Source organism: Corvus hawaiiensis, chromosome 2, assembly GCF_020740725.1.
Source record: "Corvus hawaiiensis isolate bCorHaw1 chromosome 2, bCorHaw1.pri.cur, whole genome shotgun sequence".
NCBI lineage: Eukaryota > Metazoa > Chordata > Aves > Passeriformes > Corvidae > Corvus > Corvus hawaiiensis.
Window position 1 is genome coordinate 82,240,366 of NC_063214.1, and position 12,294 is coordinate 82,252,659.

The 12,294-nt window shown below is 39.4% G+C and overlaps 1 protein-coding gene across 11 annotated transcripts in view; it reads left to right on the forward strand.

Annotated features, from left to right (window-relative positions):
* The window catches only part of MBNL2 (muscleblind like splicing regulator 2), a 107,132-nt gene that overhangs the window by 82,180 nt on the left and 12,658 nt on the right, over positions 1-12,294 (forward strand). For 4 of the 11 annotated variants that reach the window (XM_048295813.1, XM_048295803.1, XM_048295802.1 and 1 more), the window contains 3 exons: positions 1,329-1,382; positions 2,061-2,214; positions 5,433-5,468. In XM_048295813.1, coding sequence (XP_048151770.1) covers positions 1,329-1,382; positions 2,061-2,214; positions 5,433-5,468 — 244 coding nt within the window. Of the gene's footprint in view, positions 1-1,328; positions 1,383-2,060; positions 2,215-5,432; positions 5,469-6,873; positions 6,969-12,294 lie in introns of all 11 variants that reach the window. The other 7 variants (XM_048295804.1, XM_048295806.1, XM_048295808.1 and 4 more) reach the window with 7 other exon arrangements.

The following is a 12,294-nucleotide window of genomic DNA, read 5'->3' on the forward strand; positions in this document are numbered from 1 at the left end:
AAGAAGAGATGAGAAGACTCATCCAACAGAGACAGGAACAAGGAATAAGCAGAATGAGGTCTGTCCTGCAGAATACCCTGTTGGCACCTGATAAATTTATGACCACAAGCTATTTGCAGGCATTTTGTGCCTTGTCCTCTTCCCGCCGCTCAACTTTTGTTCCCGATTTCCACATACTGATTTCAAGGTAGACATAATCTGCATATTCTAAAAAGAGCTAAATATCAGCCTGTGTTTAAAAAACAAAAGTAAACATTTTTATTTCTAAGTCAATTTTTCTTTCTAAAGGTTTGTAAGAATTATTTACACTATAAAACTTGGAAGTAATATTTTATATGAGAAACTTTTTTACAGAATGCTGTCCTATCAGCCATAAGTTTGAATTCATTATGAAAGTATACATAAATGTATATGCCTATGTACTATGCCTAAATACTTTCTTTTGAAAAATTAATAATGCTGGACTAGTACCATAACTCATATATTAATGTTGGCTTGTGAATTGGGAGCCCAATTTTACTCCCTGCTCGTGAAGCTGGTTCTGAAGGTTACAGCAAAGTTTAGAAAGTATGTTTTCAATTCTGAAAGACTTTTTTCCCCTCTCAATGTAATGTGGTAAGTTACAAGGAAAAAAAATCTACAAAAATGACCCAGCTGTAGGAGAAAAGGAAAGGAATTAATGATAAGTTGGTGTAACTAGACATACTGTGTACTCTGTTTTGTGTTGGCAAAGGAGAATGTCTCCTTTTGACCCCCAAATCCATTGAATGATTCACTTCTCTAAATTAAAAGACACTCACCTTGTAAGCACTGTTATTAATAGCATTTATAATGCATTACAACTTGCACTAGTGCTTTGTATTTGAAAATGGAGCCTCCCAAATCAATTTTCCCACTTGAAAATGTGACTGAACTAACTTATCAGAAATTCCGATAGGTGTGTCCTTAAAACTTCCTGCATCTCTGTGAAGTGTTTATATGATGCTTAATAGTGTCTGCAAGCTGCTGTTTTACTCAACTTTCCTGAATTTCAAACATCTATATTTTACTCTCTTATATGCTTTTAACTAAGGTATAGTAGATGCATTTTTGCTTCGGTACTAATTCAAAATGTAATATTCATTTCTTTAGAAGACATTTTTGTTGTTGTGCATGCCTAGTGTTTTGTATGTTGTATATTGCATTCAGAATATTTTTTTCCTTCTCACCTATCCACAAATGCAATGCCGTTCCCATGACGCACCTCTGCTTGCTGTTTACCTGTATGTTAATTCGCTTGACTCCCATTGGCCCACTGCCATCATGTGCTCGCTGCCTGTTATTAAAAGACTCAGTCGACTGCCAAAGCAATGAAGCGACCTCTCGAAGCAACTGTAGACCTGGTACTTTGACCTTTCACCTTTTGCTTTGCATGTAGCTTTTTTTTTTTTTTTAATTATAATTTTTTTTTTTTTCCTTCAGAGAAGCAACTAATGAAATTTGTATCGCTTTACTTTTCAAACATCAAACGGAAATGATTTCACATACTCATTAATTTACCGGAAGCTCTATTTATCCATCTCATTCTCATACGTAATAGACCGCAGACGATTTAGTTTGGTTCCTAACACAGTTTCATCTTTTTTAAATCTTTCATGAAGAGTCGAATTGAGATAAAACTGCTTTTGTAATTGAAAACGTGTAATGTAATCCATTAATCTGTATAATAATAGGAAACTATATTTAAATTTAAACATAAGACAAAATACTTGGCAATGAAACACAAGTGGTTTTTTCTCCCCGTAATAGTCGAAAACCTACTTAAAGGCAATGCCATTTTCGTTGCTTTAAAGCAAACGTTTCTTTTCAGTAGTTGTGCTGCTACAGTTCTAGGTTAATAGTACCATGCTTTTGCTACCAATAACAAAATTTCACTCATTTTACATTGCTGTGCTTTGAGTTAAAATGCATGGCGAGGCATCTTTAGCCGCTTTTAAAAATACTAAGTTTTTGTATTTATGTATATATTACGGACAAGGTCTTAAAAATGGCACCATTTTAACTAACTTTCTTATTTACAGGCCTTTCCTCCTGGTGTTCTTCACCCTTTACCAAAGAGACAAGCACTTGAAAAAAGCAATGGTGCCAGTGCCGTTTTCAATCCCAGTGTCTTGCACTATCAACAGGCTCTTGCCAATGCTCAGTTGCAGCAACATGCAGCATTTATCCCAACAGGTATGTTGCATCCACATTGAACCAGTTTTGTGTCCCTGAGGTAGCCTATGTGTCAGGCAGTTGCACTTAACAGAAGGTTTTGTTATGCTTCCTGCCCCACTTGAGGTGAAGTCTGCACAGATGATTACACGTTATTTTAATGCCTCTTGAAAGGACAAGAATTCAAGCAGAAATTTCAACATGCCATTAAGCTTCTTTTTTCAGACATTTGTAGCCTTGCTCATCATTCTCCAGAGTCTGCCCCTTTTTGCCTACCTTAAATTGGCGGATTTTGACTCGTATCTGTTTCCACTAACAAAAATGCTGGAAAAGCATCACTCTTCAGAGATGCCACAGCATCCTCCTGCTCCCTCGGCTGCTGTCTTGCAGCCATGGGGATTTCCCCAGCTGTACACAAGCGCCTTGAGAAGGGGCCATAAACTTCCAGTCAATACCTGCGTGGAAGCACTGGCAAAACACATCGCTCCCCGCAGCTGCACTAAAGGGCTTTCAGGCATCAGATGCATTTTCGTGGTTTTGGAGCACCACCAGGACATTTCCTAGCATTTGTGGCTCATAGCTGGGGTTATAATTCTTCATGGGGATGATCTGAAGATGAGTGAATGTAATTTACATTTCAGTGCTCGGATCTCTGTGATAATCAGAGCGTTCAGAGATGGCTTGACCTGCACCCTGGCTGGTAGCAGGGCTTCTCTTTAGCACTGTGAGAGAAGGGATGTGCTGGGTGCTCATGTAAACAGTAGCAACACAGCCCTCTAAATCGTGTCAGTCACCCCCACTCCAAACTTCCCAAAGGAGAATATCCTGCCTAAGGAATTCTGTGATGTCATTCGTAATTAACAAATTACGTATTTTAGTGTCAGGGTATTGTAGAGTGTGAACTTCAGAATCGTTTAAAACTACGTGTTTGCAAATGCGCTTGACATTTCAGCAGTGTTAGTTTATAGAAATAATGTTGGTTGAACAAGGAGTGAAAGGCAACACATGATGATTTTCCAATCTATCAGCATTCCCATATGTTTTTAAAGATAAAAAACAAACACAGATGGCTTTGACTTCATGGAATTTTTCTATAAGGCCTCAGTAACAACCTTGGAGCCTGCCCCCGTATTTGTAATAGTAAGTAATAGCATAGCCTTATTTTTAGCACATTGGTGCACAAGAATATCTGTGGCAGAAAACACACTGACATTTATGGGAGTGTTTGAAAAAAATAAATAAATGCTGAGACCGCCTGTTTGGACATGAATGGAAGACTGCCTTGTGCTTACAGAACATACAGAAATTTCCACAAATTTATTTTACGTTGAAACTATGAGAATTTGTAGCATGATAGGCATTTTTCCTTCTTAAGCACTCCCTTTCAGGGCTTATTGCTCGTATTTGCAATTGACAAGGGCTTCAAATTAACTATGGAAAATACGGTAGTTTAAACCTTTTTCCATGAAAAAGCATTTGGATGTTTTTTAGACTTCTGGAATGTTCATGCTTCCTTAAGTAGCTCACTTTTTGTACTTTTTATTGTCCGTTCCTCTTTCCAACTAATTGTTGTAATTGTAGTTTTATCTGACAAATTTCTGGTGGTAGGAAGGGTGGATCTTGGAACCAAACCTTAAGGGCCAGGTTGTTGGCAAGCCCCAAAACAAGTGCATGAAAAAAAAAGAAGAAACAGAGGTATTAAATAGCAGATGGAGCCCAAGCCCCAGAGTAGAAAACCTTTCTCAAAGTGATGAACCTCCTGCTCTTTTCACACACCATCAGTGCCAAGAAAGGACATTAAAGAGAGGAGTGGGTATGGGAGGAACTCAGGAAAGGGGAACACCCTCTGTAAGGATGGGTGTCATGAGCTTTCCATTAAAGATGCTACATATGATATTCCCACATTTCCTGGGAAGGTTGGATTTGGTGGGTGTAAGGACTGTCATGCAACCCACATCTAAGAAGCAATGCATGACATTTTCTGTTGGATTTTAAATGATTATGTGATATTTTCTAAACTGGTATAATTTTCAAATGTGTTCCTTGTGTGTGTGTGCGTGTGTGTTAAATTTTAAGACAAGTTTTGCTGCTGGAATATATATAAAACTTAATTGTTTTATATAACTTCTCTGCTTTCTTAACCACTGGCTCCCCTAATAAAAAGTGTGGGGCTTGACTTAGCATGGCTTACCTCTGAAGTTCTGCACTTTGTTTGTTTTACATCAGTTTGATGGCTTTGTCACCTTCTCCTTATTGTTTGGTGAATGATCTTAAAAACAGCAGATCTTTTCTCTCTTCCCATTGCTGTTTGTTAGTGTTTCTATAACCTCTAGAGGAGGAACTTTGTGTATTCTCTGGGGACTGTTCTTGGGTAAGGTCATTCATAGTCACACAAGTCCTGCGACCGTCTGATAAGGGGCTGCAGTAGTAATTCAGCAGGAATGGAGGAAGCATATTCGACTCTGTCTCAAATATGCACATACCTGGCACTAGTCTCCTTGCTTGCCTTCACCAGCTTGCTGTATGCAGTATATACTGGAAATAGGCTGATCTCTTTCATTTGGCCTTTCCAGAAAGGTTAAAGGTGGACTAGGCACCAAAATTAAACTGGTGAGCATGGCAGGTGAGTAGTCATCCCACAGCGTCTCTGAGGTGCGCTGGGAGCCTTCTGCTGGAATATTACATGCTTTGAGGTGTTTAGCTTGGGACTTGTCAAAGTACTGTTTTCTTTCTGTTAAGAATGGGTACATTAACATCAAACACAAATTTGGCAAAGCCCCTGAAGAGGAATAGCCTTAATTCCACTTTAACTTCTTTTCCTGCCACATGTCAAAAAATTGGTGAATGTTGATCTGTGCAACATTTAACTGTCTGAATTATGCAGTGAGTTCTAAAAGTCCCAAATACTGTGATCTTTAACCAAGGATGTTTCTATAAACAAAAACCTGTTGCTGCAAAACTACTGAGTGAAAGGATAAAATTAGTAAGTAAAAAAGTTTATGAAGTATCTTGATTATGTACAGAAACATGCCAAAACCCACACTGTATATGCAGGAGTTTAGTAAGAACACAGTCACCTTTTTGTGTTAAAGCAAAACTGTGAATGACCTTACAGTTTCATTTAACTAACTTACTTCTCTGTGGTTATGCTTGAATCTCACTTTGAATGTTAACTCTAAACAGCTAACCTGTTTCTTCCCTTTATCCACTTTTTTCACCTATCATTGCATGACACGCAGGGTCAGTTTTGTGCATGACACCCGCTACCAGTATTGGTAGGTTCCAAATTTCTTTATTGATCTCTTTTTTTATACTGTATATGATGTATATTCACTTGTTTCAAAAATCCTAGGCGAGATTTAGCCACTGGCTAGAATTAAAGGTTCGCTTGTCCTTCTGGTTGACTTTGCAGAGTGTTTAGATTTGTAGATGAAAGCTGCAGTTTAGACATGATATCACCTGCTATAACAACTACACTGCAAAAGCATAATACCATGAATTCCAGTCTGCTTTTCAGTTTTCAAAGTTTTATTTCTCTTTATATTTTATATTGTCTAGTACTATAAAATCATAAAATACTGGAAAAAACCAGCAAATTTCATCAGTGTTTTAAAGTTTCATAGTGGTGTGCCTATTCTCCTTTGCTGTGTGTTAGAAAGTTTTATCAGCGTTTCCCAGAAATGCCTGCTTTGATCCACAGAGGTCTGTTGAAACTCATGATCTGCATCTCACTCCTTCTTTAAATATATTTTCAGTTTGAAGTTAACATTTTGGGCTTTCAAAGTGGAAGCCCAATGCAACAGCCTCTGAGACAGAAAAGTAATATTTCTTCTATTGCCCTATCCCAGTGATTTTATTTTTGGGTTTTTGGCCTACTCAGATAAACAGTTAAAATATCAAGCCTTTAAAACATCAAATTAATAATTCCCCCATGAAGATGCTGATTAAAATTAATTCTTAAAATGAGCAAAAGCAGTGTCTTTCACAAAATCGATCTTGCTTTTTTAGATCAAACAAAGTAGTATATATATCAGGATAATTATCATCCCTCTCCTGATTTTTGCCTCAAGCAGATGGTAATTTAACTCTGATAAAGTCGAACAGTTACGCAGTGCTAGTAGGAAAACACAAATAAATTGGATTACAAAGAAAGACAGCGAGTATCTGGCTTACTTCAAAATGAAGATAGATGAAAAAATTAATTTTTAATTGTGTCTAAAAATTAAGATAAACATTTAACAGTCTTCTTTCCAGTGTAAACCACTGGGCTTTTTTCGTAGGATTTTATTTTGAAGTGCTTTATAGCTGTACTGGGGGAAAACAAATTATGCATGTAACAATCTGCAGGTAACAGGCTATTTTGGTAAAGGCCTCATTTGCACAAGTAATCTTCTTCTTAGAGATAACACTTGCCTTTTCAGTGGTCCTTACTCTTGTTTTCTGGGAATCGCCGATTGTGTTGACAACCTTCCTTTAATTGTACTTGTAATAAGCTATTTTCCCTTTTTTTTATTTCTCCGCCACGCTTTCTCGCTTTGCACTGTGATTGCATGCCATCTGCCGGTTTAACCCATGACGATGGCTTGCCGCTCTTGATATTCACCATGCCAAAAATACCACTTCTCTTACCATAATGCTGCACCCTCCTGTTCATTGCTTCCATGGTTCCCCTCCTGAAAGTACCCATGATGCACAACGCTACGGCCGCCACTGTCTCTGCAGCAACAACTCCTGCAACAAGTGTTCCCTTCGCCGCAACAGCCACAGCAAATCAGGTTTGCTCCTTTTAAAGCTTTCTTTCACAAGATCCTGAACTCTAAATGAGTGCTGAGATTTTTATTTTAATTTTTTTTAACAAAAAAAATTCTCACAGAGAATTTTTTTTTTTTTATTTCTGTGTTTACCCCATCAAATTTTACTTTTATTTTTAAGTCGTTTATAGCAAGTGTTTGTGGGACAGGTTGCACTTATTTAGAGTTAACATTTGTTGCAAATAATGATGTAGCTGTGTTTTGTGTTGCGATGTTTGTACCTAATTATCGTGTAATTAACCCAGCTGGAGTTAGAATCACCGTAGTACTGGACTACTTACAAAAGTCTATTATTAACGCCTAAGTTCAAAAGGAAGATCATCACAGGTTTCAAACATTCAGGTGTGTTAATGTAGCCTTCTCCATGAGATGTGGAAGTGACTAATTTGTAAGCACGGAAGCTGTCACAAATCACAAGCAGAACAAGGCAACTGGAAAAAGAAAAGAAGAAAAAAAAATTACATGTTTTCTGTACGTACTAGTGATCAAAACAGCACTCAAGATATTTATGACTATGCCTGCTTTATATTTGAAAGTGTATCTTTAACCTGGGAGTTGCATTTCTCTGAGGAAGGACATTGATAGAAAGAATCCCAAGGGCTGTTGTCTGAGGTAGGCTAGGAAAGATGATACTTTCTCCTGTTCTTCTACAGTTTATGTTAATGGCAGTTTTCATTTTGGTTGGGTTTCCCCTCCTCCTGTAGGACTTAGTTCCCAGGGAAGACATATCTGTTGCAGCCCAGAGCGTGTAGCTTTGACTCCTCTGTTGGGGTGATTCCCACAGTGGTGTGCCTGGCATCTGCCAGGAGAGGAGTTTGCACAGCTGTTGGGTCACTCTGGCTTTCCTGGTGCTCTGGGACCATGCTCAGGCACTTCCACCTGAGATGTGTTTGCCCTCAGGTTCTGAGAGGTCAGACAGAAAAGAAAACAAGCAGATTTGCTCACCAAAAGAAAGCAAAGGGCTGTGTCCCCATCATCTTTTCCTTGTGTTTCTCCTGGGCAGGCTGACAAGCTGTTGCAGACCCAGTAGAAACGCTCTCCTGTTGGTTCCTTCCCTCCACTTGCCCAGGACTTAGAAAGAAATCAGTGAAAATGTTTTGCTTAATAATGTTCTACTAACAGGTTTATTTATTTTTTTACTGTCATTCCCAAAACTATTAAAGTATCCCATGGAAAAATAGAAGTTGCTGCAAGAGTTTATTTTTAATAATTTGGAAAAAATATACTACCTCTGAAATACATCCTACTTTCTTAAAGAAACACAAACCAGTCCATTTTTTTTTTAAGGTTTGTTTGCCCACGTTGTGACATTTTTGCTTCTAGCATTTTCACCAAAAGAGGGTTGTTGTTTTGTGCTTACTTTTCTGAGAGTTAGCTTGTAAAAAATGCTTGGGATAAGGATGAAAGTGCAGCAGGCAAATGGTGCATTTCATGGTCTTTCCCAGAACAGTGTCTGCAGCAGAAAATTGTTTGGTGGTATCCAGTGTAGTTTTGTGATCTCGGAGTGGTGACAGAGAGAGTTGAAGATGCCAAGGGACTAAGAGAAAATGGGATGGTTTGGGGAGGGGTTCAGCTAGGGACCCTCTCCAGCACAGGAATGCAGCTGGGGCAGCTCCACCATCTGCATTCCTGAGTGCCAGAGGGGCCAACTGCGGCTGAAGGTAGAATAAATACAGGTATGCCTACAAAAGGACCAATAAGCAGTATTTTTTTTTTTTTTTAGTTAATGGGAGTAGTTTCACACAATTAACTGATGCCACTAAGAAGACAAAGGTGTGCCTTAATGCTCTTTCTCGTCTAGCAGGATGGCAGGCAGAGACCCTACTTTCCCAGTGCAGATTTTGTTTGCATTGGAGGATTATAGCCTTTTAAATTTAACAGGAGTTGTAGAAAGTGTCTGTATTTATCTAGATGCATATATTTGAGTGTGTGTATACATACAATTCCATGCTGAAATTAATGGATGATTTAACAGGGGGGATGGGTTTTCACGTGTTTAACTTCAGCCATTTGGAAGTTTGGCATCTAATTCATCTGCTTTTTTAGAAGTCTATGTTAGGGCAGGGTAAATTGCCCTGGAGGACCTTGCCTCAGTCCCTTGCCTGTGGAATGAGTGTAGATGTGTTACCAAAGCTCTGCACCACTGCACGTGGAGGAGATGAGTCCCAGCTCAGGTGCTCGTTGGCTTCTGTAGCATGTGCCATCACTGTCTGGTTTTTTCTCACTCCTGTCTTTGTTTTAGTCATTGTAAGTCTTTAAAAGCTACTGTAAAAAAAAATGTATTTCAAGGTAGGGAAAGTAGTAGTAGTTCCTTCTTCTCTGTAAGAGATAAAACTCCAAGTTCTCTATTTATTTACAGCCTCTTAAGATTGGAAACAAAGCTACAATGATAAGAAAGCCCCACAGTAACTCTGTGGCCCAAATTCTCAGTATTTCTTTAGTCCAAGAAACACAGCAGGAGCAGGTTATTAACTTGGTCATTAACATGACTTTGTTCATGGTCATAGCATTCTTTGTGTCCTCTTGTATGGGTTTAAACTCTCCTGAGTATTTCAGAAAAGGACGTTTTTATTCCCAACTAGATAAAATTTCCTTTCCTAGTCTGTGCCACACTGCTTTACATATCTGTGAGGTACAGTTTCCTCTTTCCATGGTCTCTACCATACTTTTTTTTTTTTACAACCTGCAGCCTTAAGCTTGTCCCATTTCAGCTCCCACAGCTTCACCTCACAATTCTGGGCATGAAAAGAAAGTTGTAGCAGGGCTTAATCATTTCTCATAATATCATTTGGTGTAGTATTCTGATGTGGGGAATGATTGCTGGTCTTCCTGGGACTGAGTGTGATGATCCCGGTGTCTTTGAAGCACAAGTAGAAGGGAAAAGTCAACATCCCAAAAGTTATGGAGTCTCAGCTGATGGCTAATGAAACATAGTAACTCCATTGGGTCCAGTAATATATTTAGTGTGTGCTGTCAGCTTGTATTTTGAAAAAAAACATTCACTGTGTCTCATGTCTTCTGTATGTCCTTTCTTCCAGAAAATAACATGAGGAAGACCTCAAAATATACCTGCATTGACACACACACACTGTCAGTCATGCTTGGGCAGCAACTCTGGGCGTTGTGTGTTCAATGTGTGGCACAAGGCACCTGAGAGCATTGTGTGGCGTTAAAGGCTGTACTGTGTACATCTGTGCAGGGTGACACCAGTTAAGAATATATGGAAAATTTGGCATCTCTTCCTTTTCCTGACTTAAAAAGGTTAGGTTTTAAAAATAATTTTGTAGCAGTGTGTTCAGGGGGCAAGAGAATTGCTTTGGCTCAATGCAATGTAAACATGCAGCAAAAGTGCTTTAGCAAACCCTGTTTTACAAACTCTAATTAAAAACTTACTCTGATGATACAAGAGCTGGTGGTGTTGCTGTTCCCTCGAGGGAGTGCCCCATTCACTGTAGCTGCCAGGCTGTGGTGAGAGGGAATGGAGGGTAGGGGACTTCAGCTTTCCAGTGAAAGGCAGCTGGAAAGGTACGTGTCCAGGAGCGTGACTGGTCAGAGGCCAGGAAAGGCCCTTGCCCTTTTCCTTCTTCCCCCCTTCACAATTGCTCCAGCCATTCCCCTCAGGATGGAGCTTGAAGCTTCCGCTGCTTAACCTGACTTCAGCAGTAGATGCTTGATAAACTTTCAGTTCAGTTGTTTGGGGATGCTGACAACGTTTCCTTGGAGCAAAGTTCGAAGTCGTGTGAATGATGGTGAGAAGCAGCATTAGGGCATGAATACAGAGGGTGTGGTCCTAGCTCCCTCTAGTGCATGCATGTGGACAGAGGTATGTAAAACGTCCTGGTTAAATATTAATACAGTCTCTGTAGATACATACTTCAGGGATCTTTAACAAAGATTTTGTTCCTCCTTTAGCTAGTGGACTAGCAGTACTCAAGCAAGCAAGGAAACTGTTACCTCTTAGCTTCACTCACAGGTAGAATCACAGAATCATTTAGGTTGGAAAAACCTCTAAGATCATCGAGTCCAAGTGTTAACCCAGCACTGCCAACTTCACCACTAAACCATGCCCCTAAGTGCAGCAGCTACACATCTTTTAAATACCTCCAGGGATGGTGATTGCTTTGGGCAGTCTGTTCCAGTGCTTTACAACCCTTTCCATGAAGAATTATTTCCTAATATCCAATCTAAACCTCCCCTGGTGCAACTTGAGGCCATTTTCTCTCATCCTATCACTTGTTACTTGGAGGAAGAGACCAATCCTCTTTCAGGTAGTTGTAGAGGGAAAGAGCAATATTTACTGACTGGTTTTTTAGGCTAAGAATGTACAGTGCTGTAATTTCAGGATGATATAAAAGTCATAGATCTTAAGGAAAATTATTTTGGGAGTTTGTTTCTCTTCTTATTTTGCTGTGTGCTTTATGAGAAAATACAGGATTAGAAACTTGGGGAAAGATTAGATGAAGCCTACTTGGAGGTGATGATGTTCATGTTGATGGAAATGCAGAAAAATGTGACTTCCTCCACCCTGCATGCCAAAGATAATTTAACAGAGGATAGTGTATCCTGACATTATTTGCGAGAGATGTTATTTTGACTTTTGGGGCTGAAGTTCAATTTTAAATAATGGCAAACACCTGCTTGTGGGGGCTTTAAATTTCTTAATTAAAAAGCTTCACTGCTGTTCCATTTATGTATATATGTCTTGGTGAGTCCTACAAGGATTAGAAGGTGAGAACTCAGCCCAAAATTAAGACACTTAAGTGGTGTTGTCTAAGTATGGGTGTCTACATGCAAGATACAAGTTTAAGTACCCATTGTAGACTCTGAAGTTTATCAGCCCAGTCAGATGAAATCTGGAGAGTAGCCTGACTTGTCCTTCAAAGTCTCATAGGGCTTGGTTCAGTTGCCTAAACATGTGTCTAGTGACGTTTGAGATTGTCCTGAGATAACCTTGGATGTCTAGGTTACCCAAGACATTTCCACGAGCTTGGCAGATGCAATAGAGGACCTACAGACAAATCTGCACACCTGATTCTGAACTGGCAGCTGGATGACAGGCAAGAGACCTTAGCCCAAGTGGTACTGAAACCCTGGTGAGCAAATGACCCAAGCATGCAGCTACTGATCACATACATGAAGGGATCTGCAGGCTTTGTTGGCTTACTGACTAGGTTGTTTCACCTCAGTGAGTGTGGTGGGGGGGTTAAGACACCAGCATTTCTGTGCCCTCAAGCTCAGTGAGTATTACCATAGTTCCTGGTTATTAGAGGACAATTACCAAATTCCAAAC